At 60.1% G+C, this 24852-nt stretch overlaps 4 protein-coding genes across 4 annotated transcripts; 1 reads left to right on the top strand and 3 right to left on the bottom strand.

Annotated features, from left to right (window-relative positions):
* Positions 1–354: 354 nt before the first annotated feature.
* Positions 355–2586, top strand: ZGLP1 (zinc finger GATA like protein 1; the record flags this gene model as incomplete). The annotated part of the gene is made up of 5 exons (XM_082726405.1): positions 355–524; positions 775–1149; positions 1787–1872; positions 2217–2310; positions 2457–2586. Exons 1-5 carry the CDS (start codon positions 388–390, stop codon positions 2584–2586), a joined length of 822 nt encoding a protein of 273 aa, XP_082582531.1. The 5' UTR covers positions 355–387.
* Positions 2587–5484: 2898 nt separating this feature from the next.
* On the bottom strand, positions 5485–13292 carry ICAM5 (intercellular adhesion molecule 5). Its single transcript, XM_082731890.1, has 11 exons — positions 12044–13292; positions 10837–11106; positions 10321–10641; positions 9806–10093; positions 9150–9404; positions 8764–9012; positions 8051–8293; positions 7684–7962; positions 7360–7599; positions 6679–6945; positions 5485–5929 (listed from the first exon to the last, which is right to left on the bottom strand). The coding sequence occupies exons 1-11, from the start codon at positions 12123–12125 to the stop codon at positions 5655–5657; spliced, it is 2769 nt and encodes a 922-aa protein (XP_082588016.1). The 5' UTR covers positions 12126–13292; the 3' UTR covers positions 5485–5654.
* A 398-nt stretch (positions 13293–13690) lies between these two features.
* Positions 13691–14917, bottom strand: ICAM4 (intercellular adhesion molecule 4 (Landsteiner-Wiener blood group)). The gene is made up of 3 exons (XM_082731920.1): positions 14485–14917; positions 14042–14347; positions 13691–13897 (listed from the first exon to the last, which is right to left on the bottom strand). Exons 1-3 carry the CDS (start codon positions 14876–14878, stop codon positions 13755–13757), a joined length of 843 nt encoding a protein of 280 aa, XP_082588046.1. The 5' UTR covers positions 14879–14917; the 3' UTR covers positions 13691–13754.
* A 167-nt stretch (positions 14918–15084) lies between these two features.
* ICAM1 (intercellular adhesion molecule 1) lies at positions 15085–24519 on the bottom strand. Its single transcript, XM_082731910.1, has 7 exons — positions 23759–24519; positions 21908–22165; positions 18017–18322; positions 17398–17685; positions 17061–17315; positions 16642–16890; positions 15085–16552 (listed from the first exon to the last, which is right to left on the bottom strand). The coding sequence occupies exons 1-7, from the start codon at positions 23997–23999 to the stop codon at positions 16380–16382; spliced, it is 1770 nt and encodes a 589-aa protein (XP_082588036.1). The 5' UTR covers positions 24000–24519; the 3' UTR covers positions 15085–16379.
* Positions 24520–24852: the final 333 nt, after the last annotated feature.

Here is a 24852-nt window from a genome sequence, read left to right on the forward strand (position 1 = left end):
TGGAAGCTTCCGTCCAGGAGAGCTCGGGAGCGGAGCGCACGTGCAGCCGCGTGGCAAGGCCCCGCCCCCGCAGCCGCGGAGGGATTTGGAGGGACCCAGGCTAGCCTGGAGGGTGTGAAGACCACCGGAGCGGAGCTGCCGGGGTGGGACCCGGGCAGGCCGGAGGGGTGGGGGCGGGGGTGCTTGGAACCGAGTGCCCGGCGCTGCCTGCCAGCCGCCCCCCACCCTCCGCTCACCCCGCCCCGCCCCCAGGTGGGGCTCATCGCAGCCTCTGCCAGAAGCGCCCCCACCAGGCACGTTCTGTTCCACTCAGGTGGGGCTCATCGAGTGGGCTCGGGGTGGGCGGGGCCGGGCGTGACTAGGGAAGTGGGACTGGGCCGGGGCGTGATGGAGGCCGAACCTGTCCCAGACTTCTCGAAGCTGCAAGAGCTGCTGGCGCCGCCGTGTCTGGACCCTAAGCCGCCCGGCGCGTCCCCTCCTCAGCAGGCACCAAGGACCCCAGGATGCCCCAGACCCAATGGCAGGTGCGTTCAGGAGCGGCCCCTTCCCCGAACCTGATCCAGTGGTCAAAGGGTCATGACCTCTGGTTCCTGGGGTTATCCAGAGGTCACAGTGTTAGTTACTGGCACTTAAAAGGAAGTTCTGGTCCCGAGGGATCCTTGGGGTCATGTAGGGGTCACATGGGGTCAGAGGCCACGCAATTCCCCCATGTCTCTGAGGGCTACATAGGTGCTGCCCAGGGCTGAGGGTGACCACCCTGTCCCTTGTCCCCAGGTCCTTCTGGCCTGCACGCCAGGACTCGGTCACCACCCTGCGTTTCGTCCAAGAAACAGCAGAGGGGCTGGTGCAGCCCCCTGCCCGGGACACCCAAGCCCTCGGGCCCTGCTGGGAGCCAAAGGCCTTGGAGATTCTGGGACCCTCGCCTCTGGCAAGGGATGCCAAGAACATGCTGGCCCCAGTCAGCCAGCCATGCTGCAGCTCAGGGGCCCCGGAGACTCCCCCAGCCCCCTCAGCCCTACCCCAGAGGAGGCCCCGGAAGCAGTCAAAACCCCACCCAGGCGCTGAGAAAGTGGACCCCCGCTTCGAGGGGGTGACCCTGAAGTTTCAGCTAAAGCCGGATTCCAGCCTACAGATCACACCCAGCTACAGGTAGGGGCTGGCCCAGAGGAGGGCGCCCTTTTGCAAGTTATAGTGATAATAGGGGGGGCGAGGGCCTCTGGGCGTTGGCTCGAGGGGGCGCCCCACACCAGCCCTACATTATAAACGGCCCAGTCTCTGAGCCAGAGCTCAGCCTGCTACCAGTCTGGGCCCCTGCTACAGCGAGCCTGCAACGTCCTGGTCCGAGCATAGGTCCCGTCTATGAGACGGGCCTGACCATCCCAAGGGCTGCTGCTCCTGTTTTCTCCAGTAACGATCATGACCACCACCTGTCAGGAACAACAACGAGGAGAGGTAACAGATGGCCCTTGAGGTGTCTATTGGCTCGCTGAAGCCTTGTGAAGCCCATTTTGCAGATTTGGGGACTGAGGTGCAGACAATGCGATCGCTTATCCGGAGTCACCCACTGAGGTCTCTAGAGAAATGAGGTCTCAAGCCGGCAGGCTGGCCCCAGACTTCTTACCTCTTCACATAATTAACATTATTATTACTGATGAGGGGGCAAGACCAGACCTTTCAGACAGCAGGTGCCTCCCTGGGGATGCTCCAAATCCCTCCAAATCCGAGGGGCCACTGCTTGGGACAAGGTTCAGGTCCCCCCTCATGCTAACTCCTGTGTACTCTCCAGCCTGGCCTGCAGTAGCCGCTCTCAGGGTCCCTCTGCAGGGCCTGCCGGGGGTCCTGAGGCCAACTCGGGAGGCGGCGAGGCCCTCGGTGAGTCCTGGTGACTTCAGAGCTATAAATATGGGGGGGGGGTAGTTTCCCATCCTCTCCTTCTTCCCATCCTGCTTCCCCATTTAGACCCATCCAGAAGGAGTCATGGTGCACCTCCCTCCGCTCAGGCTGAGTCACCCCCGCCCCCGGTTTCCTCCTCTGCTTAGCTTTGCCATCTGTCTCCCTTCCTGGCTTTCCCTCTGTCTTCGATCTGGTAATACCCAGGGCTGGCCCAGGGCCAGGTGGGGCCGTGGCAGCGACTAGCAAAATGCCCCACCTGCACAGGCTTCGTGAACCCGGCTTCTTGGCTTCTGGCCCTTACCCTTGGATCTCTGCCCCTTCAGGGCCCCGGTGCTGTGCTTCCTGTAGGACCCAAAGGACCCCCCTCTGGAGAGATGCTGAAGATGGGACCCCTCTCTGCAATGCCTGTGGTATCAGGTCCTCAGGGTGGAGGGAGTTTGGGTGCTTAGCCAGTGTGGGGCTCTGGGAGGGGAAACCCTCAGCCGTGGGGAAAGTGGTTCCTGCACGGCAGTTTCTGGGCTCCTGCTGCGTTCTGATGGTGGTTTCTCCAACCCCCGCCCCAGGTACAAGAAATACGGCACCCGCTGCTCCAGCTGCTGGCTGGTGCCCAGGAAAAGTGTGCAGCCCAAGAAGTTATGTGGCAGATGCGGGCTGTCCCTGGGCCCCCACCAAGGCCCGACTCAGGAAGGGTAAGCCTTTCCTCACCCGGCTGAGCCCATCTTGACTCAGTTTCTCCAGGGGCGGGGGTTGGGCAGAAGCCCTCCTGGGAGGAGTGGGGGAAAAAGACTTGGGTCTTCAGGGGCCCAGCCTACCTCTTCTCTGTCCCCTCCCATTCAGGGATCCCAGGTGGAAGACCCAGGCCTCGGGCTCCAGAGTCCCTGTCTCAGGGGGCCGCTGTCCCCCTCTCTGGCCCCTGGTCCCATCAGGTTGGGCTGAGCCTCCCCTCCGAAAATGTTCTCAGCAGTGACACTCCGACTGTGGACAGCAACAGCAATAAAGAATCAAACGACTCTGAGAACGGGCGCTGTGACTTGGGGATCCCACCTCATGCACATTTCCCTCCCCCGTGCCAGCACTGTGGGGGCGTGTTTTCTCACTAGGATTCTGAGGGACACACACACACCCATGTACACAGGGACCAGCCCCCCCACCCCGAGAATTAGCCACATTCACCACAACATCCCACATAGGGCACCAGCTACCCCTTGCAGAGACAAAGAACACTTGTAGAAAGACAGACACACATGGTGCCTGGCTGGCTTGGTCGGTGGAGTGTACAACTCTTGAGCTTGGGGTTGTGGGTTTGAGCCCCAGGTTGGGTGTAGAGATGACTTAAAAAAAAAATCTTAAAAAAAATAAAGGCAAGACAGATACGTGTGTGTGGGCTGACACACATTCACATACGAGCCACACACACCCACATGTGCTGACACGTACGTGAGACAGACCACACGCTAGGCAGAAACCCACATTGACACACACACATCTGATAGACACATGTGTCCGTGGACACATGAGATACGCATGACAACACAGAAGATACACCCGGGTGACACACACATTGGCACACAGTGATACACGCACAGTGGTCCCTTCGGTGGCCCCCTCTTCCTCTTCCAAGAGCTCTCTAACCCCACCAAAGGGTGTCCCTAGCCTGAAGCCAGAAGCCACGTAGGAGAAGAGGGCCCTGGCCAGAGCTCAGTCTTGTGGCTGTTCCCCAGAACACACAGGGTACCAGTGCTCACTGGGAGGACTGGCGGGATACAGCCAGGGTGGGGGGGGGGGTGGTCCTCTGTGGCAGCAAGTGAGACCTGCCTGGCCACACACCTCAGGAAGGGGAGCCCCTGTGAAACCCTCTTTGTCTCTCTTGGGTGAGCCTGTGGGGAAGGCCTGGGCCCAGTTCCTCAGCACTCGGATCCCTGACTCCTTCCGTGCCACCATTCCTCAGCTCAGCAGCCCCTCCCCCGTGTCTCCCATAGCTGCTGTCCTCTCCTTACTGGGAGGGTGGGCAGCATTCCTTGACCACCCAATCTAAAATGTATACCCTACTCCCACGCTGTGTCAGGCTCTAGTTCAGCTCCTCACTGGTCTCCCTCTTAGAACCTACCAGAATCTTCAGTTCTCTACTGCTTTGGGCTTATTTCATTCACCTTCATCTTTCCACCAGGACCATGACTGCAGTGACTGCAGGGTCCAAGCCACAATCGGCCACCCCACAGCCCAGCATGGGAATTCTCTGGGGACACACATTGAACATACGAAGGTCTCAGACCGTGTCCCTGTGAACTCACGGCTGTTTTTACCCACTTATTCAGCATTTATTGAGAAAGTATTGTGCACCAGGCCCCAATGGGGACACTTTGTGGTGACTAGAAAAAACATCCCTTGCTCTAGTGAAGCCAATATTCTAAAACGGCAGTAAACAAGTACTCAATTAAATATCTAAAATATGAAAATAAAATCTATAAGGAGATAAGGGGTTGGAGGGCTACCTCAGTGAGGTTTCTCTGAGGAGAGACAGCCAAGGCCTCTGACATTTGTATAGAAGCCTGAGGATCAGGAACTAGCTGTGGGACTTTGAGGGGAGGACCGTCCAGACAGAGGGAATGGCAAAAGCAAAGGCCCTGTGGCAGCCTGGACTTGGTGGGACTCAAGGAACCTCAGGGAGGCTGGTGGGAGTGGAGGGAGGTGGTTAAGGGTGTGTGTGACAGGAGGGGCCACATCATCCTTGTGCTGTTGCCTGCTGTATACAGACTTGGCCTTTAGTTCCTCCCACCCCCCAGTCTCCCAGCATCCCCCATTTCCTGTTCTTACCTTTGCTCAGGAAATGTTTGCCTAGGGCAGCTGACAGAGTGGGAGCTGTCCGGGATTGCTTCCTTCTCTCAGGCTCTGTTCCTGCTTTTGAGGGAGGCAGAGACTGCCAGAGTGGGGGGAGGCCAGCTGTTCTCTCCTTATGCTGCAGAGGGTGAGCGAGACGGTGGTGTGCGGAGGGGGTTGCATGCATCTCATCTGAATCGTGACAGTCAAAAGGCACGTTGGGGTAAACTGAGGCACGGTGGATGGACACAGGGTGGAGGTGACATTGAGGGTGGGGCAGGGAGGCACACTCTAACATGAGGAACCCTTTAACGGGAGGGACATCTCACTCATAGTGCAGTCACTGTCCGCATTTCCTCATCCTGGCAAAACCTCAGGATAGGAGCCCACTGCCCAGACCCCTGGGAGGGGGCTCCACCCATCCTGGGAAGACAGCCTCTGCTCTGCCAGGAACCAGGCCTGGGGGAATCACCTAGCTCCCACCCCACGAGTTAGCGGGGTTAGAGGGCAGTGCTGGGCGGAAGAGATAAGGGGCAGGGAGCTGGAGGAAGGAGTGCGGTCCCCACCCCAGCCCAAGGTTGGCTGAGAGCAGGAAAATGGACACGGAGAGAACACCCTCCAGCTCACACCGCATGAAGGCGCCTTGGACCGTCCCTGACACACAGTAGGTCCTCAGAAACAAACAAAAGAGTCCATGTATGAATAATCCTCAGGGTTGGGACTGGAGCCTTGGGTGCTTCCTCAAGGCAGAGACTGAAGTGGACGGACCCAGAGTCCTTTATAAAAACTTTATTGGGGGGGGGGGTAGAAAATGGGTGTGATGCCCTTGGAACTGAATAAATAAATGAATGAATAAATAAATACATAAATAAAATAGAACAATAAATAAGCCCCCGTGTGCCTCTGGGGGGCGTCCCCCGGCCTGCGGGGAGAGGGGAACCGGCTCACGCCGACGTCAGCTGGATGGCGAAGACCTCGCCCCCGGCCTGCGCCTCTGCGGTGTCCGCAGCCTCGGTTCCACCTTCAGCGCCGGTGCCCCCGCCAGTGCCGCCGCCTGCGCCGTTGAGACACACGGCCTCACCGGAGCTTTCGGCCTCCTGCACGTTATACTCGCCCTTCTTACAAGCGGTGGACTGAACGTAGAAGGCCAGGCCGGCCCCGGCGGCCAGCAGGGCCGCGCCCCCCGCCGCGCCGCCCACGGCGACCCACAGCCAGGGACCTGCAGGGGAAGATCCTCAAAGACAGTGGACCAGCTCAAGGCTCCCAAGCCCAGCCACCTCTGTTCCCTCCCAAGGGCGAGGTCAGTCCTCACCGGCCTGGCAGGGAACCCCAGGAAACTCACAGCGTGGGATGGGGGAAAGGAGAAAGCCCCCAAAGGCTACCCCGAGCGCTGGTATGACCCCAGACCCGTTTTACGCATCACTTCAGCACATGAGGCTAGAAGTCTCCAGCCTCAGGGACACCTCCAAGTCAACCAACTCTCTTCACCCCCAAGAGGATGAGGGCAGGGAGAACCGGGTCATTCCTTCACCCCGGAAAGCCCAAGACACACGAAGTGGGAGGGAGGGGATCTGGGGGAGACCCCCCACGCCCGTCACCCCCATCTTCCCCGTCACCCCTTTCCTCTGCCCTACGTCCTCTCCAACACTTCTCCACAGCGGCACAGTGAGGGGTGAACTGGCTGGTCTTTACCACACAGGACCTACCCCAAGCTAATAAGCCCCTCCCAGAGCCGTCACAGCCCTAGAGGGTCCCTCCCCCTGAGCGGCAGTCCGTCTCCTCTTCCTCCACCTTCCACCCAAAACACGCCATCAAAGCCCCATTCGTCAGGGTGACCCTGCCTTCTGCCCTGCCCCATCAACTACCAGGAAGGAGAGGGAAGCGAGGACCGGGTTGGGGGGCCGGGGAACCCAAGGCGCAGGCCACGCCCCCTGCAGATCCCTCGCCCCGCCCCCAACTGCCACTTACCGGCCACGCGCACTGTGATGCGTCGCGCGTGGCGCCCATGCGCGTTGGTGGCTGCGCACTCGTACTCGCCGCCGTGGCTGCCCATGGCGCCCGCCACGCTCAGCGTGCTGTTGTTGCTCGACAGGCCGATGTTAAGGGCCCCGGGGGGCGCGCGCCAGCTGATCTGGGCTGGGGGCCAGGCCTCTGCGCGGCAGGTCAACGTGAAGTTCCCGCCAGGCCTCACCCCTCCGGGAGGCGAGGCTGCCAACTCGGCCACCACCGGCCGGTCTGCAGAGGACATGGAGGAGCCCCTCAGAGCCGGTCCAGGCACTGACCAAGGGCCCTTCCGCCCACCGCAATCGGAAAGTCCTGCTCAGATGGGTGGGCAGGGATCCGGCCTTTCGCCCCAGCCACCACCTCCGCCTACTGTGCGGCCATAGTCAGCACTAAAATCCTCTGCCCAGCTTTAATGAAGGAGAGGAAGTGGGGACCTGCACCAGTGCCCTTCTGACCTAGAATCTGAGGGGGCGCGGGCGCCTGTTCCCTGGAGTTTTCATTACCCTCAGGTTTAGACCGGGAATCCTTGTCCCCAGGAGGGGGAGGCCTGAAGGAGTTACCCTTGAACTGCACTGGACAATCCCACTGCTGCAAGTCACCGGTTTGGGAACCGAGGGTCCTCTAAGGGGTGCTGCTCCCACTCACATTCCACGCCCACGGTGACCGTCCGGGTGTCCGTGCCATGCATGTTGGTAGCCAAGCAATGATAGGTACCCGCATCCTCTCGGGACACGCGCAGCCGCTGAGGCCGGGGCACGCCCTCCCGGGAGCAGCGCACTTGTGGGGATGGGCGACCCCGGGCAGCACAGGCCAGCCCTGCTGCCTCAGCCCCTTCCAGCCACGTCTGGTGACTTGGGCAGGTGGACTCATCCATTTGCGGCGGCGCTGCAAAGCAGCCATGGGGAGACATCAGGGAGGGTCCCCGACCCTGGGCCACCCCACTTCCCCGCCAGCCTGGGCCCCGCTCACACTCCGTGCTCACGGCGACAGTCTTGACCATGGAGCCATGCCGGTTGGTGGCGTTGCAAATGTAGATACCAGGTGCCAGTCCACTCGCGATGCTGGGGACTCCGGGAGGAGAGTCTGGGGAGGCCAGCGGCAGCAGCAACCCCTCACTGGCACCCTCTGAGCCCACGCACTCCACTCTTGGCTCTGGCTTTCCATCCACTTCACAAGAAAACAGCTGCCCAGATCCTTCCACCCACGTCCAATTGCTCGGGCAGCTCTGCTCCTCAAAACTGGGGCCATCTGGGGAGCAGAAGGTCACATAGGGACTGGAAGTCAGGCCAGGGTTATCCTGACATACCCCATCTTGCCCCGTGTTGTCCCCACTCACATTCCACTGTGACGGCCACAGTTTTGGCCACAGAGCCTTGAGCATTAGTGGCTTCGCAGCGGTAGGTTCCTGCGTGCTGCCGCACCACATGCAGCAGGCCCTCCACAACCCCGGCCTCCCCAGAGTGCACACAGCTCACGTTGGGCGGCGGGACCCCGTGCGCCACACAGCTCAGGGAGACCTCTGTTCCTTCCAGCCATGTAATATGTTCCGGGCAGCCCATGCTGTCCAGCGATGGGGCGTCTGGAGAAGGAAGTGTTGTTGGGTTCGAGGTTTGGGGACTGGCCTAATGTCCCTAGACCCTCTTTCCCTATGAGGGAGGTCACAAAGGGTTGGGCAGGCTGTGCCCTGCCCAGAGACACTAAACCAAAGAGATTTTAGCCTGGTAGGGTGGTGAGCTGTTTTGAGTCCTTTTTTTCTGATTCCTACAAAGTACCCACAGGCTTGTCCCCAAGTCTTTGGCCTAGAAACTATTAAATGCCTTGCAAAGCCCACCTTCCCAAGATTCTGCCCACACGCCACCCGCAGACCCTTAGGGACACATCTGCCTCTCCCCCTCCCTCCTTCTGCAAGATCTTCCCCTAATCCCGCTCACCAGCTTCTTCCGTTTTTCAAAATCGTGCCCAAAGACACATTTAGGACCCACTCTTCCCTGTAGGCTAGTTACCCCTAGACCCTGAGAAACAGAAATGCGCCTGTGCACCCGGACTCACACTCCACCGTCACCGTCACTTCCTTGACTGCTTCGCCCTGGTGGTTGACCGCAGTGCAGCGGTAAGTGCCGGCTAGAGCGCGAGTGACCGGACCTTGCAGGCCCAGCGCCAGCACCGCCCCGCTTTCAGGCCGCTCGCAGTGCACGGAGGGCGCCGGGTTTCCGCGGGCTTCGCAGCGCAGCGTCTGCTCCGGGCCCTCCGGCCACGTCCAGCTCCTGGGACAGTCCGAATCATCCAGCCGAGGGGCGTCTGCAGGCAGGGGCATGGGCCACTGAGAAGCTAGACGCGGTCCTTCAGGAAAAGCCCCACTTCCACAGCAGGGCCAGGGAGCGGACAGGCCGCTGGAAATCACGAGGAGGGAGGCGAGAGGTTAAAGACCAACTCACATAGGACGCGGAGTTCGGCGCTCTCGTTCTTGCTTAGGGTCTGCCCGACCACCTCGAGGCTGGCGTCGCAGAAGAAGCTGCGCTTGTCATCGTCCTCGGTAGCATTTAGCTGAAGCTGGGCGGGCTGCCCCGGGACCACGGCTGGAATTCCGTCCAGTGTGACCAGGGCTCCGGGTCCAGCTGCGCAAGTTACTGTCACCACCTTCCCCTCGGGGATGCTGGGCTCGCTCAGGGTCAGGACCGGCGCAGGGAAGCCTGGGGACGGGGCATTGGCCGGGAGTCCACCGACCACGCCTCTCCTTGCGGGTCGAGGCTGCCCCTCATCTGCCCGAACTCTCCCGGCAGTGCCGCCCACCCGTGGGCACCGCGCCCCGCCTCTCCGGATGCTTAGGCTCCGCCCCCTTCCCACCCCGCCCCTTGAGGTCGTCTGGCCACAACTTTACAGGGTCCTCGTCGGGTTTGCGATGTTTCCCCTCGGCGCCGGCTCAGACTCTCCCTCTACAGCTGTTCAGTCTCAGTCCTTCAACCTTCCCACCCGTTAGGGACTTGGAACCACGGCTATTCCTATACTAAGGCCCCGCCCATCCTTTGCCCCTCCTTCCAGTTCCTCTGGCTCTACCCCTGAGCCGCGGCCGTTCCGCTTCACTCCCTCTTACTGTAGACGGTCACGTTCTCCCGGGTCTCGCGGCTCTCGCCCCCCAGGGTCACGTTGCAGACCAACTGCCTGGCGCCCTCCTGCTCTGCATTAGCTGTGGCTGTGGCAGTGACCACGAGCGCGTCCCCCTCCAGGGTGATATCGGGACTCAGCCTGTGATCTCCCAGCGCCAGGTAGACCTCAGCCTCCGAGGCTGGAAACAGCTCGTCCAAGGTGCAGCGCACGGGTCTTTCTGAGCCCACTTCCAAGAGCCGGGGAACAACGAGGCGCGGGGGGTCCGGAGACAGGGCTGCGGGTCGAAGAACAGAGCTTGAAGATCATGTATCAAACACTCGATATGTACTAAGCGCTTTACATGCGCTATCTTACCCTATCATCCTCAACGCACAGGGAGGAAAACAGCTTACACCTTGTGTATTTTGGAGTTAGGACTGGAATTCAGATTTCTTTGTCTCCAGATTCTTAAACACTCGCCCGACTCCTTTTCGTCCCCTTTGGCTCCCTACACCCACTCACCGAAAGTTCGGAGTTCTCTGGGGGCGGAGCTGTTTGAAAACAGCCCCAAGCCATGCGGCCGCAGGTCCAGCTCCGCGCGGCAGGAGAAATTGGCCCCATGATCCTCCCTTCGCGCCAGTACTGTAGCGGTGAGCACCGCACCCCGCGCTCGGGGTGGCTCCCCGGCGAAGCTGCGTCGGATGAGCTCCTGCGCGCCCCGCAACAAGGTCAATGTGAGGCTCCCACGAGGCCCAGCGCCTGGGACCCTACAGCTCAGGGTGAAGTTCTCCCCCACAGGCTGCCAGGCAGGCAGCGGTACCAGCTCTACGCGATCCGGTCGCTCTGCAACGGGAGAACCATTGCTCTTGGAAACGCCGGGGCTCAGAGGCACGTGGCGTGGAACCCAGGGTCCCAGAGAAGGAGAGCTTGGGGACCGAGGGGGTGGAGCCTTAAGGGGAGGACCCTGGGGCCTAGGGGGCGGGGCTTGGAAGGAAGGGAAAATACTAGTAGAGTGGAGCGTGGCCGCCGAGAACTCACGGAAAGTGCGAATGAGCCCACGCGCCTGCAGCGTGCGCCGGGCGCAGCGGAAGAAGCAGACGGGCTGGGTCTCCGGCTCGCGGATGTCCACCAGCTGCCGCGCCAGCCAGCGCAAGCCCCTCTGGGTCCCATTCCGGCGCAGCGAGGTCTCCAGGCCACCGCGCTCAGGTCGTGGGCAGTTGGTGCTGCAATTCAGCCACAAAGATCCCCCGCGCTCCACGAGCGCCACGCGGGGCTGCAGGTCCGCCCAAAAGGGCTCCTGCGCGACCGCTGACCAAGGAAACGTGGGCTCACTCAGCCTGGGGAGCCACCTTCCTGGTATCTTTTTGCCCCTATGTCGAATCAGGGATTCCCGGGGAATTAGCAGAGGCCACAGCCAAGGAAGAACTCAGGAGTCCCGCGTCCTGCCCTGGCCTCAGGTTTGGAGGCGCGCTCCCAGGGTTCAAACCTTGAGGGCGTCTCTGGGACATGGCAGCAGAGAGCCCTGGTCTCCAAGGAGCCGATGGAGTGATGGGAAAACATGGGGGGGGAGGGGTGATGAGATGAAAGACGGGGTCTTTGACGCACACAGCAATGATGGGAAGAGGGGACCTCGTGTGGAGGAAGGAAAACGAACTGGTTCTCAGGGTTTTTGCCGGAGAGGGAGAGACAGGTTGAGGCGAGGGCAAAAGAGAGATGAGGCTGAGTCAAGGCTAAGTGAGGACCCCAAACCCGGGAGAACACAGAACACTGAGGCTGGGCTCATGGAAGGAAGCGCGGAACAGAAGAGGGACTCTGTTGCCAGGGCTCCGGATGGAGCGGGAATAGCGCCTCTGAGTCACAGCAGTTGGGGAAATCGGGTCTTTCTGGACCACGACTGAGAAGGATGTCAGTCCGTGAACCATGGAGCATAAAAGAGCGTGGAGAGGTACCCCGGAAAGGGACACGGGAGACCCGGGGTCTCCAGGGCATGAGATGGGTGCGGAAGAGCACCCAGGATCTCGAAGAGGGCAGGGTAGAGACCTCGGCGAGCGAGGAGTCTGGGAGCTGGGTCTCCAGGGCGTGTTGGTGGGGAGAGGGATGGAGGGGGAGGTCCGGGCTCAAGGTGGGACAGAAGCGTGGGAGTAGAGCGAGACGAGGGCGGAGCTGGGAGGGGCTTGTGGCCGCTTCTCTGGTCCCGGAACTCCGCCCCCGCCCTGTCCACCCTGAGCTAGGACCCGGCTCTTACCTGAGAGGCCGAAGAGCCCCGGGCCCAGGGCAGCCCAGAGGCCGAGCAACGCCCGGCACAGCCCCGGCGAGGGCCCCGGCATCGCCGCCGCGGGGGAAGCGCAGGAGGCGAGGAGAGCGCGAGCGCTGAGCTGGGCGAGAGGACGGCGCGGCGGGTGGGTTGTGGAGGAGGCAGAGTTGCGTTCCGGGATTGGTTTAACGTTGGTAACTTGGTTTCCAAGGAGGGGGCGGCGGCAGAGGCGGCTGGGGGGCGGGAGGGCGAGCGTGCTCCCGGCTCGCGGCCTCAGCGAAGGCGTGCTGGCAGGAGCAAGCGACCCCCGGGGTCTACGTGGAGGCCCGCCCCATCGCCCGGAGCCTTCTGGGGGCGGCCGCGCGCTCCCGCGTCATCCTCGGCAGCGAAGCCGAGGTCCGGGGTTGCTGGGTTGCCCTTCTCAACCACCCCCCACCCCTAGCTTGGATGCTGTGGTAATGAGCTGGACTCAGAGCTCCGCCCCCATAGTTAGTTTCCCCACCCAACCCCCCGCGGCCCTTGGGCAGGGGATTGGTGTGAGGGTTGGGAGAGATGCGCGGAGTAGAATGGGGGAAGGCACAATTCTAGGAAAGGGCGTGGGGATTGCCTCCCTCACTGATCCTTTTCCTTAAGACCCGGGGAGCTGCGGTCTATAGCCACGCCCCTAGTCCCCCTCCGGCTCCGCCCCCGCACGCGACAGAGGGGGTGGGGAAGAAAGTGCCAGCGAGTCGGGAACACGTGTGCGTGCGCGCAGCGTTCGCGGGCGTCTAAATTAGGGTCGGCTCTGCTCTGGGTCTGTATTTACCCAGCGTGCAGCGGGCACGTGTCTACGCGGCGTGTGTGAGCGCAAGCGGCGGAGGAGCGCCCCCGAATCCGCTTTCGGCGCGGTGGGCGGGGCCCCGGACCGCACCGGCCCTCCCAGACATCCAGTGCGAGCCCGGCTTGTGTATCCACGCGAGACCGAGAGACCCAGTATGACACTTCGACCCTGCATCCGGGCCCCAAGCTTTGACACCTCACTGCGTGTGCCCCCCAGGCCGGGCGATCATCAAGACGTTACCAGGACGCGAGTCTGTGACACCCCACGTGGGCCATCCGAATTTTCCTTCCCCGCAGTCACAACATGGGTACCTTTTCTTCGTATCTTCGTCCCTCAACGTGTCATGTGACCCCGACCATTTGCTCTCTCACCGCCAGCGCTAACGGTGAACTTTGGGGGTCAGTTCTCGCTCCACCCCTGTCCTCGAGGAAAGTGCTGGGGCTGAAGGGGAAGGGCGGGGGGGGGGACTTAACATCCAATCGGAGCTGCTGCTTTGCAGCGGAGGAGCCAATGCGGGGCGCGGGGGGAGGGGGACCATACTGTGAGCCAACCCTCCCACAGCCCAAGCCCTCCAGTGCCCAAGCTATGCCCATTTGCAGCGCACTGATAATGCCCGCAAGGGAGGTATATTAGACACTCGTCTGGGAATGGAGGGGCTGGTGCGCCCGGGTCCCCAGCTGGATGGGAATGAGGAAACCTCAGGGGCCCTCAGAGAGACAAGGAACTTGGAGAAAGTGACGGAGGCAAGGGCAAACCAGAACGCCACTTCCTCAGAGGTGGTACCCTAGTGGGGGACCTTTAGGCCGCGAGACAGAGGGTGACGGAGGAGGACTTTATTGAATCAGCTTCTCCAAATTGTCCCAGATGCCTTTTTCCCTTGGCTCAGCCGGCAGAGACCCTGCTCTCTTTACTCTGGTTGTGCACCAATGGCCATTGTCGCAGGTAAACGGCCCCCACGACGAGAAGGATCCCTACAAGGGCCGCGATGGAGCTGGAAGCCAAGGCTTTGGACACGGGGCGCCAAGCTGGGGACGGGAGGTGAGAGTGAGGAACGGAGCACAGGGAGGTAGGCCCACCCGCCGGGAGCTCCCGCCGGACTCGCTCGCCCTACCCGCGCGGTGCCCTGCCCGTCCCCTCCTCCAGTGCCCGGGATCGCAGAGGTGCCTCACCGAGGCCACTCAGCGTTATGGGTGCCGAGCTGCTGCGGACCACCAGGCCATCAAGACTGAGGCGTGCATGGCAGGTCACCGGTTTCCAAAAGTCGCGGAGCCTGGCGGGCGCCGTGTAAGTCAGCGTCACGTTGGCCAGATCAGAGCCGTTGTAGCGCCTCAGGTTCTCAGAGTAGATGACCCGGCCGCCGCGCCTCAGAGTCACCACCAGGAAGCCCACGGGGAACACGTGCGTCACGTGGCAGCGCAGGGTGTACTCGCTGCCCACCAAGAGCGGAGGCTCCAGGATCACGCTTCGCGGCCGCTCTAAAGCAAGGGGCGGTGGGCGAGGGTGGGGGGACGCTCTAGCCAGGTCCGCGTGCGCCCCCTAGCGCTACTGCTAAATACCCACTTCCGTCCCCCTCCCCTCACCCCGGCAAGGCCTGAACCCCCCCGTCCCTCACTGTAGGCGGTGATCTTGGCCGTGGCCCATCGTGTTTCTCCTGCGCAGGTGACGAAGCAGCGCACCTCGGAGCTCCAGGCTCTCACGTCCAACAGCTGGTAGGCTACCCAGCCGGGCCCACTGTGCGTTTGGCCCCGCGGCAGCTGAGTGCTGAGGCTGGAGTACTCCGGCAGGGGGCAGCTAGTGCTGCAGTTGAGCCACACGGAGCCCCCCGGCTGCACCTCCTTGAACTCGGGCCTTAGGCGCACCCAGAACGCAGCTGGGGTCTCCGAGGGCACCGCGGAGCTTCCTCCCGAGCCCTGCACCTGCGCTCTCCGGCGCCGGTGCGCCCTTCCGCCTCCCGGGTAGGCGGCCGCCAGCAAAAGCAGCAGCCAGAGGGGGAGCAGAGACCCCATGGCAAAGGGCCCAGACTGAGGGGCCAGAGCGCCCAGGAGCCAAGGCTGGCTCTGGAGATAAGGAGGCCGGCAGCCCCGCCTCCGCAGCCCCACCCAGAGGGACAGAGGCCCCCAGAGGGCCGAGGATCCTGCAGTGTGCAAGCCCCTCAGGCCCTCCCTCAGCTCAAGAAGAAATTCCAGACCTTTGTAAAGCAAGGCTCAGAGAGTTTGCTGAAGAGGTATCTTTAATTTTCACTTGAGTCTCCCAAGGTTCTAACAAGCCCCAGATTTGGATTTGAGCCTGAGGGGTGGGCCTTGAGCCGGCAGCTTTTTCTTGGGGGAAGTGAGAGGACCAGGCTGGAAAGGGCTTCAGCTGGATGGGACAGCTCCCCTCAACTCACACAAGGCCAGTATTTATGAAAAAGCTTAATTAGCACGAGAGAGAGGCTTCTGGAACTGGGAGGGGATCTTCCCAGGCCTCTCCTCCCTACTGCCTGCAGGGTCCTCATCTCTGCAGGAACCTGGGGCTGCCAGAGTGCTCTGGTCTTGCATGGTCCCACTGAGATAGAAACAGGACAAGGCAGGGACACACAGGGGTTGGGAATAGTTTCATAGGACTCCATGGTTTAGCTGCCAGTGCATGGGCATTCATGTTTAGGCATGCCACAGTATCATTGTGAGCACTAGCAGAGATGCATATGGGCAGAGGGGGCTAACAGAGGTCAGTGTCAAAGATGGGGGGAGGGCTCAGTGGGTTGCCCCTAGACATGGCACCAACTAAACTGTATCACCATAGTCAGCCCCCTTCTGGAGGAAAGCAGCTTAGCCAATGGAATGGGAAATTCCAGCCCCACTTGATCTTTTTGGCCAGGTGCTCCTGTGCAGTACACAACTAGCACATCCGTACCTGGCAACCCTGAATGAGGTTAGACTGAGAGCTCCTTGAGGACAGGAACTCACGTTCCTCCTCTTTACCATTCTAGCCCACATAAAAGGCACCCGATAAATAGCTGGTAAAAGAACAAATTAATAAATATGGCATCATTAAAAGTTGGGGACAGTGCGTGGACTGCAGGGCTGGAGCTGGCATTCGTCAGGAAGTTTGGGGGTATGTGTTTCCATGCTGTTTGTGTTTGCGCAGGCTACTTCTCTCTTAGGACTGGAGCATCTCAGTACACGCAGTAGGGATGCTTCACTGTTTCCCAGTTGAGGGTCCCATGTTGAGTGTCCCACCACACCCTCCCTAGACAGGTCAGGCCCTGACATCCCTCAGTCATGCCTCGTGTCCTGCCCCCTCCCTGTGGCTCAGTCCTGTGGCTCCAGGTCAGGCATGAGGCTTGGGGATCCTAAGTGTGCCTGTGACAGGTCCCCCAAATCCTTTCTGTATCCTAAGGCCTCTATCCTGTCCTCAGGCATCCTGGGAAGGTGGGTGGAGCTGCATGGCTTGTGACCACCCTTGTTCAATGTGGCACTGCTGCCACCGTGTGGGGGGCTGAGGGGGAGGCTGGTTCCTGGCCCAGGTTCAGGGCGGTGTGGCCGGTGTGTTCAGCTTCATGGCAGCTGCCTCCTGGGCCTTCTGTAGCTTGTATTTCTGGATCTTTCGCTGACGGTTATAGAGGTAAGCGGCTCCGCTCACAGTTCCCAAGAGGACAGTAGCTACCACCACGATGATGATGGCCATGTTATTCTGGTGGTCTGTGGGGAGGACACAGGGCTGATGAGGGTTGAGTCAGGCTCACTGTCCCTGCCCTGCCCTGCCCAGCTCCAAACCCCAGCACACTCACAGGTCACGTTCAGGACCACTTCGCGCCTGGTCACCCCGCGGGGGCTCCGGGCCTCACAAAGGTAAGTGCCTGCAACCTCCCGCTTGACAGGTCTCAGGTCCCCGATGGGCAGCAAAGCATCATCCCCCTTCCGTTGACATTTCAGTTGAGGAACTGGGTTCCCCCAAGCTTGGCACCGCAGGGTCTGCTGGGAGCCTTCCTCCCATGTCCAGTTTCCCGGACAATCCCTCTCGTCTAGTCGGGGACCATCTGGAGAAACACAGCAAGATGAGGAAGGGGTGAGGAACCAGGAGGACACCCCTCACCACCTAGGAATCTGGGGCGAGGGCTGGAGGGTGCCCTCAGAGGGCAGGAGCTCATGGGCTCTTAGGGGCTGGGTCCTCGGGGTTAGGGGTCACTGACCAGTGGCCCCAACTCACACAGGACTCGGAGTTCCCGGATCTGGTTCTTGTGCAACAGGTGTCCAGCCACGATCAGGGCAGCGGAGCAGGAGAAGCTGCGTCTGTGGTCCGCGGCGCTGGCGTTTAGTCGGAATTCTGCCCTGTGTGCTGGAGACTCGGATGACACACCTTCCAGCGACACCGTGGCTCCGGCCTGGGCCTCACACTCCACAGTCACTAGAGTCCCTTCTGAGACCTCTGGCTCGCTTAGAGTCAGGTTAGGCGCGGGGAAGCCTGGGAGGGGGTGGGCGCACAGTGAGCACCGCCCTCTAGCATTGGCCCCGCCTCTGGAAGGCCCCGCCCCATCTTGACTTACTGTAGAAGACCACATTCTCCTCCCTCTTCTGGTCTCGATCTCCTAGGGTCACCACACACGCTAGCTGCTGGATCCCCTCCTTTTGGGAGTTCGCCTTGACATTGGCCATGGCCAAGACGGAGTCCTTGCTGTACAGGGATGTAGAGTCCAGTTTCTTTTCTGCTAGTGTCAGGATGACTTCGGCCTCCGCAGCTGGGAAAAGCCCATCCAGAGTGCAGTTCACAGTCCACTGTGTGTCCACTTCCACAACTGCGGGGGTAGCAAGGCGTGGCTGGGTCTCTGGCAGGACTGGCGAGAGAGGGTGGGTGTGAACAGAGAGGCGACAGGCAACCTGAAGCCCCTTTCTGGGGCATTTTCATTCCCCCATCTGGGACATCCTCTGGTTTTCCAGCGACTTTGCGGCTCGGGTCACCCCTGTCCCAGAATCCAAGCTGGATTACAGCCTTTTCAGAAGGTCCTGAAGCTGGGGCACCCCATCCCAGATCACCCCACCCCAGTGCTCAAGAACATGCTCTTTCCTGAAGCCTTAGCACCCCGACCAGAGGCCTTTCTACCCTGGCTCCCCAAGCAGGAACAAAGCCCTGAGCCCATCCTCTCTGGCGGCTCCCCAGTGCCTCACCAAAGGTTTGGAGCTGCCTGGGGGCCGAGCTGTTCTGGAACAATCCCAGCCCTCCGGGCCTCAGGTCCAATTCCGTGCGGCAGGAGAAATTGGCGAGGTGGTCGTCTCTGCCCGCCAGCATCGTGACCGTGACCTCGGCGGGCTCCCCGACGGCGGGCTGCCGGCTCAGCTCCTCCTCCCCGCGGAGCAGCACCACGGTGAGGTTTCTCCGGGGCGCCCCGCCTGCCACCTGGCAGCGCAGGGTGAGGTTTTCTCCCACGGGCTGCCAGCGGGGCAGGGGTAACAGCTCCACTCGCTCCGGGAACCCTGGGTGTTAAGGGGGCGGGGGTGGTGGTGTGTGAGCAGGACAGCTGCCCGCAGGGGGCGCCGGGGCGCCGGCTGCACCTGTCCCAGGAGCCCCACCACTCTCCACTTTTGACAAACACTCCCCAAACCACCTGAGCAGGACAGGAATTTTAAGAGCTTCAGGATAAACCGGTGGGAAATCCCCAGGTGGTTGTGAACAGGGCAAAAGCAATTCTTTAGTTTCAGCGTCTGAGAGTGAAATGCGGAAAATAAGCTCAAAATGTATCACCAGGAAATTTAAGCTGCCAGGTCCAGTAGAGATCGTTTTTTATAAAAGCCCCCCCTCCCACCCGCTCCCCCTTCTCCTCCTCTTGGCCTCAGTTTTCTCCCAAGCAGCCCTCACTGTGTGGCATCCGAAGATGACATCCATCCACTCAGTTAACTTGTCTCTACTCTATGTACCCCCTCCCCCACCACGGGAGGTCAGGCCGGGAGGGCAGGGGTCTTTGCTTTGTCCCCTGACCCATGCCGCTAACAGTAGGCTCGCCATATTCGTAGAATGAATAAGGGTGAGCCACCCACACCGACTCAAGGCCTTTCAGAAGCCCCCTTTTAAGGGAAAGAAGTTCCCAAAATGCAAGAACCACCTGCAGACACTGAAAATGAGACTCTGAACATCCCCTGAAAACACAACACGGTGGGCTTGGTTTTTGGCAGGGTCTCCGCTCCGCGGGAGGTAACAGCACTTCTAGCCCACGCTGCTTGTGAAAATTGACAGCAGCCGTGACTCAGCCCTGAGACGGGACCCCCAGCCTTCCCACAGAGGGGTCTTAAGGACTGTGGTTCACTACACCTGTCCCAAGAGCCCCTGAAGTGTCTGTTAACATGTCAGGGGGCTGACACCCAGCTTCGGGGCTTCACTGCTACCTGCTGTATGCGAGTGACTTTGCCTCTGGAAAAGGGGTAGAAATTGAGCCTCAGTTTCCTGAGCCATAAAATGGGTTATCAGAGGTAAGACTTTTATGAGTCCATTTAAGAGGTAGAGAGAATGACTGTGGAACAGGGGCATGAGGTTTCTTTTTAGGGTGATGGGGATGTTCTAAAATTAGATTGTGGTGATGGTTGTACGACTCTCTAAATACGTGAAAAGGTGTTGAATTGTACACTTCAAAGGGGTGTCTTTGACGGTGTGTACCTCACACCGTATCTCAGTAAAGCTGTTTTAAGAAATAAAAGGGCAAGAAACCCCTCCACCTGCTGTGAGCATGAACTTGCAGAGCTGGTGGAAACCTCAAAACCTCAGCCCCCCCACCGCTCCGAAATGGAACTCACATCTCCGAGCCCAGCTCCTTGACCTTCAGGTCAGACTGGGGGAGGAGGTCTGTGTTGCTTGGCCCTCTCTCTGAGCCCCAACCTCCAGTCCTGGTTACTTCACTCTTCAAATATTTGTCTGCCCTCCCTTCCTGTACCCAGCCACTGCCCACACATGTGGTCTGGACGAGGTCCATGCCCAACTGCTCTCTGGCTTCCCATAAGCCTGCCGTCATCTAGAACTCTGGCCTGCTCACACACCTGCTATGGCTCCCTATCACCCTGAGGAGAAGGTCCCAGCTCGTCCACTCGGCATTTGAGGCCCTGCCCACCTCAGCTCTAGCCACACGGCTCTGTCTGTATTCAGTCCCTCCTATAGCCCCTGCCCTATCCACATGTTTTCCCACTCAAACCTTTGTCTAGGCTGTTCCCTCTGTCCTGAGTGTCTGTGAACTCCTACTCACCCTTCAAGGCCCACTTAGGGGTCACCTCCTATAGGAGTTAACACCCTATTCTTTTTTTTTTTTTTAAGATTTTATTTATTTATTTGACAGACAGAGATCACAAGTAGGCAGAGAGGCAGGCAGAGAGAGAGGGCGAAGCAGGCTCCCCGCTGAGCAGAGAGCCCGATGTGGGGCTCAATCCCAGGACCCTGGGATCATGACCTGAGCTGAAAGCAGAGGCCTTAACCCACTGAGCCACCCAGGCGCCCCCACCCTTATTCTTTCTAGAGAAAGCTCAGCCACCCAGGGATCCTGCCTCAGCTTTACACTGGGGGTGGGGCAGGACCGAACTGGACAGAATGTCTTCTAGGGGACCCTTCTACTGTGTGCCGGTTCTGTTCCATTTCACAGAGCTGGAAATGAAGGCAAAGTCTGGTGCCCGAAAGGCACAGAGGGAGAAATGTCACAGAGCTGGGACTCAGACTTGGGAGCACTGGGCGCTCAGCTATCAGGCCGACATGCAGAAGTCTTTCGGGGAGGTTTGCCGGGGGTTTCACAGGGCACCGGGAATGTTCGGGGACTCCCCTCACCTGGCCTGAATCTGTTCAGACATGGTCCTGAAGGCTTCCTTCGGCCACGCACCATGAAGGTGGAAGGTCTTTTATGCCTCACGGCCTCATTATACCTGTGCAAGGAGAGCTCACGGGGAGACAAGCCATGTCCCCCACCGTCGCCCAGTTAGGCAGGGCCATGCTGGGATCAGAACCCGAGGCTGGCTGATCCCAAGACCAGTCGGCCCATTCTCTTCCTTTTCATTCTTCCTTGTTCTTTTTGTTTTGTTTAGTTTGGACTAGCGTTTTATTTCTTTATGGCCTCCGGTAACAGAAATTCTCACGATGCAAAATGCCCAAAGTAAAACAAGGCACGAGACACATCGCCCCCTGCCCTCTCCCAGAGCAGCCCTCCCCAGCTTCTGTCCTCACAGCTAATACAGTCACTTCTTGCATTTCCTCTCATGCCTCCTTCATGTGACAACACAGGCGTCCCTCACCCCGCCACGCTGCTCCTTAACACCAAAGTTGCCACTCATTCTGAGTATACTCCTTCCCTTAAACTTGACAGTACACTTGGGAGTTCATTTCCCCTTTCTGGACACATGCCCTTCCTCCCTGTTTTTTTCCTTTTGGCACAGCTGTATACTATTCCCCCCGCCCCACCCCAGCCCCCTATGCTTGCCCACATCCGTCCGCCCTTCCAAACTAAGCCCAGTGAATAAGCCCATTCCGCGCCCAGCCCAGATCAGTTCCCCTGGTGGATGGAGCTGCAGGGAAGCCCGATTCCCAGCAGTGGGATTTCTATGTCCAAGCACATGTGCCTGTGTCATTTGGAGAACTGACACTCCCTTTCCCCACTCAGGGCTGTGCTCCTGAGGCTCCCACTCTGTCAACAATGTCCCAGGACAGCCTGCTCCCCTCTCCCAAGTCTTGCCAGCACGGTTCTGAGCAATGCGATTGATTGTTGCCAATATGTGAAAAATGCCATCACTGGGCTGCTTTGAAATTGCTTCTTCTTTTCAAGAGTCGCATCTAGGACCTGTCACATGTTTAAAGAGGCCTAGAATATTTGAAGGTACTGACCGAATCTCTGTACTGCGCTAAAGGCACCCCAGAAAATTCAAAAAGGGGTTTCAAAGGACAATGAGGCTCTCCGAGGAGGTCCCCACTAGTCCTTCAGTGAGTCAGCTCTGGCCCCATCAGCAAGCTGCCAAGGCTGTCCTGGCCTGCGGGGACCCCCAAGCACCCACCTCTCCCACCCAGCCCGCCTAGTCCGGCCCCTGGGCCCAGCCACTCACAGTACACAGTAAGGGACATTGGAGCCATCAACTGACTGCCACAGTTGACAAAGCATATGGGATGGCTGTCTTCTTGTACGTCACTCAGTTCAAAGACCTTCCAGTGGGACCCATGGGCCACTTCCTTCTTCGTCAACTGAGTCTCCAGGCCCAGCTTGGGGGTCTGGTCACAGGAAGTACTACAGTTCACCTGTACGGTGCCTCCTCGGGGTATGGTGGCTTCTGGGGGGTGCACTGATATTTGGGCACCCCCAAGTCCTAGAACAAGAGACGGAGGAGGGGACAGGCATTACAAACGGGGTTCAACCACAATTACCGTGGACCCAGCCCGTGCCGGGTGCCAGGGACATCGCCTTGAACGAGACAAAACTCTGCCTTCAGTGTTCGAGACAGAAAAATTCACAAACAAGATAATTAATAACTGATGTTAATCCGAGCTTTGACGGAAACAAAACAGGGTGATAGAACGGACAGTTCCTTGGCAACAGGTGATGTGTGAATGATGAGAAGGGGCTGTCCATTCAGAGAAGAGACATTAATTCTGGGGAAAAGGAACAAGTGCAAAGGCCCTGCGGCAGGGTAGATGGAGGAGAGCAAGTGAGGGGGAAGAGCTGGGAGCAAGCAGGGTGGGAAGATCCTGTGGGCGGTGCAGGCCAGGCCAAGGTCTTGTTCTTCATCCCGAGGGCAATGGGAAACCACGGAGGATTTTGGCAGAGGATGGCATGATGTCAGTGTTTTTCCTCCTCCCAAGGTGTGAGGTGGAGAGGACTAGCCCTCTGGGAATGGAGAGGCTCTGATTAAGCAGGCTCCCTACTCCCTCTGACAAGTGGTCTCCCCTCTCCAGGCCTCAATTTTCCCATCTGTAAGGTGGGTGAATATAGCCATCCCAGTCCCTGCTGATGCAGTGGGCTCACAGCACAGCGCAGGGGAGAAGAAGGCGGGTTGTAGCGGTTAGCTTCCTCAGACCCCCCACACTTCCGAAGTGGAAAAAAGTGTCTGTCTGAGCCCACCCCTTCTCTGTATCCCCCAAAGATCCCTGGCCTCAGTTTTCGGCCTACTCTCTCTGGGGTGGGGGTGTGGGAAAACAGCAGCTCTGTAATTTCTCCTAGAGTAATGGGATGGTGCCCGTTTCGTGGAATGAAATGGCGAGGCTGGGAGAAGTGACGTTGGTCACCTAAAAAGCCACAGAATCCACACTGGCGTCTGGACTAGAACCCCTCATTGACCTCCTAAGCACAGGTGCCCCTTTCCCACCAATGCGCTTCCCGGCACCCACTATCATGTGTGACCCACGGTGTCCCCTTCTCCCCTCCCTCTGGTCTGGAGTTAGAGGGGGGGTGCTGGGACATACCACACTCAGCCTCTGGGCCCTGGGCAAGTCCGCCCTGGAATTCCCCAGAGCAGAAGCAGTCCCGGACTTCCCCAGAGGTAGGGGATGAGGAACAGAATGTACGTGTGTGTTTGGTGGTGGGGGGGGTCCCCAGTCTACTCAGCTTGGCGTGGGACCCATTCCCATACGGTCTGACCGGGTCCTGGAGCCAGGCGTGGCATTGGGCCAGGACACAACCATTTCGAAGTGGCGGCTCTTGCGTTCAACATTTTACAGCGGAGAAACTGAGGCTCCGGGAGGCTTAACCTGTAGCTTGAGGCCACCTATGGAGATCATGCAGGTCTGGATTCGAACCCAGTGCTAAGTTGTCTTAGCTCTAGCCCCAGCTTCCCATAAAGAGCTACCTAAGTACGATTGGGACTTTATCCCCAGCTGGCCGGGAGTCGGTCCTCCCGGTGCATTCGGGGCGCAGCTTGGATTCCGGGAGTTTGGCGCGACCGCAGCCCCCACCCGTGACTCACCTGGGGGCAGAACTCCGATCAGGGCGAGGAGCGCCGGCAGCGCGAGACGGGCGGCGCCGGGAGCCATAGCGGGCCGGAGGAGGGCGGAGAGCGCGCGGCAGGAGCGCAGAGGCGTGCGGCGCGGACTGGGCTCCCGGAGCGCGCGGGAGCTCTTATAGTGGCCGGGCACGGGGGGACAGAGGGGCGGGGCTGCTTTCCCGGAAACCTCGCGCCTTCCCCTCCGGAAGGAGGGCTCCGGCATTTCCGGATCGAGAGGGTACCGAGCCCAAGTCGTGTTGACCCCCCTAATTAATGAGCGCTGGAATTTCCGAGTTGAATGGACGAGGGCCGCAGCGGCCCCGCTGGCCCCGGGAGCCGCTCGTGGCGCTGGGGATCGGGTCCCGGGCTCGGGTGACCGTGGTTCAGCGTTTACGCTGCGCGAAATGCTTTCCCGAATACTGCCCACTGCCCTGGACGGTGGGGACTGCTATTGCGTCCATTCCACGGAGGGGTAAACCGAGGCTCCGAGCTGCGAGGGGATTCGGACTCAAGTGTGACGTCTCAGCGCAGGCGGGCCTCTTTAACGGACTGGAGGGTCCCTCGCTTGGACGGGGGCCCAGGGATCCCTTCGGAGCGTCCTCTATCAAGGGCGCCCCTCCCCAAGGAGAATGGCCCTGCCCAGCCGACAGATTTCCCGAGAAGCGGCAGGAGCAGGCCCGGACACATTCTGGCGTCCGCGAAAGCTGGGTGAGGACCGGCGGCGTCATCACGTCCGGGGCCCTGCATCCCCCGCCTCCGATGGGCGCTTCCACCCCCGCGGCCTCGCTTCCCCTTTTGGCCTCCGCAGCGGGGACATCTTCACAGCTTCCAGAAAAGGGAAGGAAGCCGCGTGGTCCTGACACGCCGAGTCCCCCGCTGCCGTTCCCAGGGGAAACTGAGGCAGCAAAGCTGGAAGGGAGGGGGGTGCTCGGACCCTTCCGTTCCGCGGGGAAACAGCTCCTTAAGTGGGGCGGGGAGAGGAGGCCGTCAAATTCCAAGGCTCCCTGGAATTTGCGCGCGGCTCCTGCAACTTGAGCGCTGGGCGCGCGCGCTGGGTACGTGCAGATGTTTGCACC

The sequence above is a fragment of the Mustela nivalis genome (assembly GCF_964662115.1).
Source record: "Mustela nivalis genome assembly, chromosome: 1".
In the NCBI taxonomy this organism is placed as follows: domain Eukaryota; kingdom Metazoa; phylum Chordata; class Mammalia; order Carnivora; family Mustelidae; genus Mustela; species Mustela nivalis.

Coding starts and splice junctions, on each gene's coding strand:
- ICAM5 (XM_082731890.1), bottom strand. CDS start 12,125: ATGCCGGGGCCCTCGCCGGGGCTGTGCCGGGCGTTGCTCGGCCTCTGG. Junction 8,294..8,763: donor AGTGACGGTGACGGTGGAGT/GTGAGTCCGGGT, acceptor TTCCTTCTCCAG/ACGCCCCATCGCTGGACAGC. Junction 7,963..8,050: donor TGTGGCCGTCACAGTGGAAT/GTGAGTGGGGAC, acceptor TCTGCTCCCCAG/ATGGCCCCAGTTTTGAGGAG.
- ICAM4 (XM_082731920.1), bottom strand. CDS start 14,878: ATGGGGTCTCTGCTCCCCCTCTGGCTGCTGCTTTTGCTGGCGGCCGCC. Junction 14,348..14,484: donor GGCCAAGATCACCGCCTACA/GTGAGGGACGGG, acceptor CCCTTGCTTTAG/AGCGGCCGCGAAGCGTGATC. Junction 13,898..14,041: donor CATAACGCTGAGTGGCCTCG/GTGAGGCACCTC, acceptor TCCCGTCCCCAG/CTTGGCGCCCCGTGTCCAAA.
- ICAM1 (XM_082731910.1), bottom strand. CDS start 23,999: ATGCCGGAGCCCTCCTTCCGGAGGGGAAGGCGCGAGGTTTCCGGGAAA. Junction 17,316..17,397: donor GGAGAATGTGGTCTTCTACA/GTAAGTCAAGAT, acceptor ACCCCCTCCCAG/GCTTCCCCGCGCCTAACCTG. Junction 16,891..17,060: donor CCGGGAACTCCGAGTCCTGT/GTGAGTTGGGGC, acceptor GTGTTTCTCCAG/ATGGTCCCCGACTAGACGAG.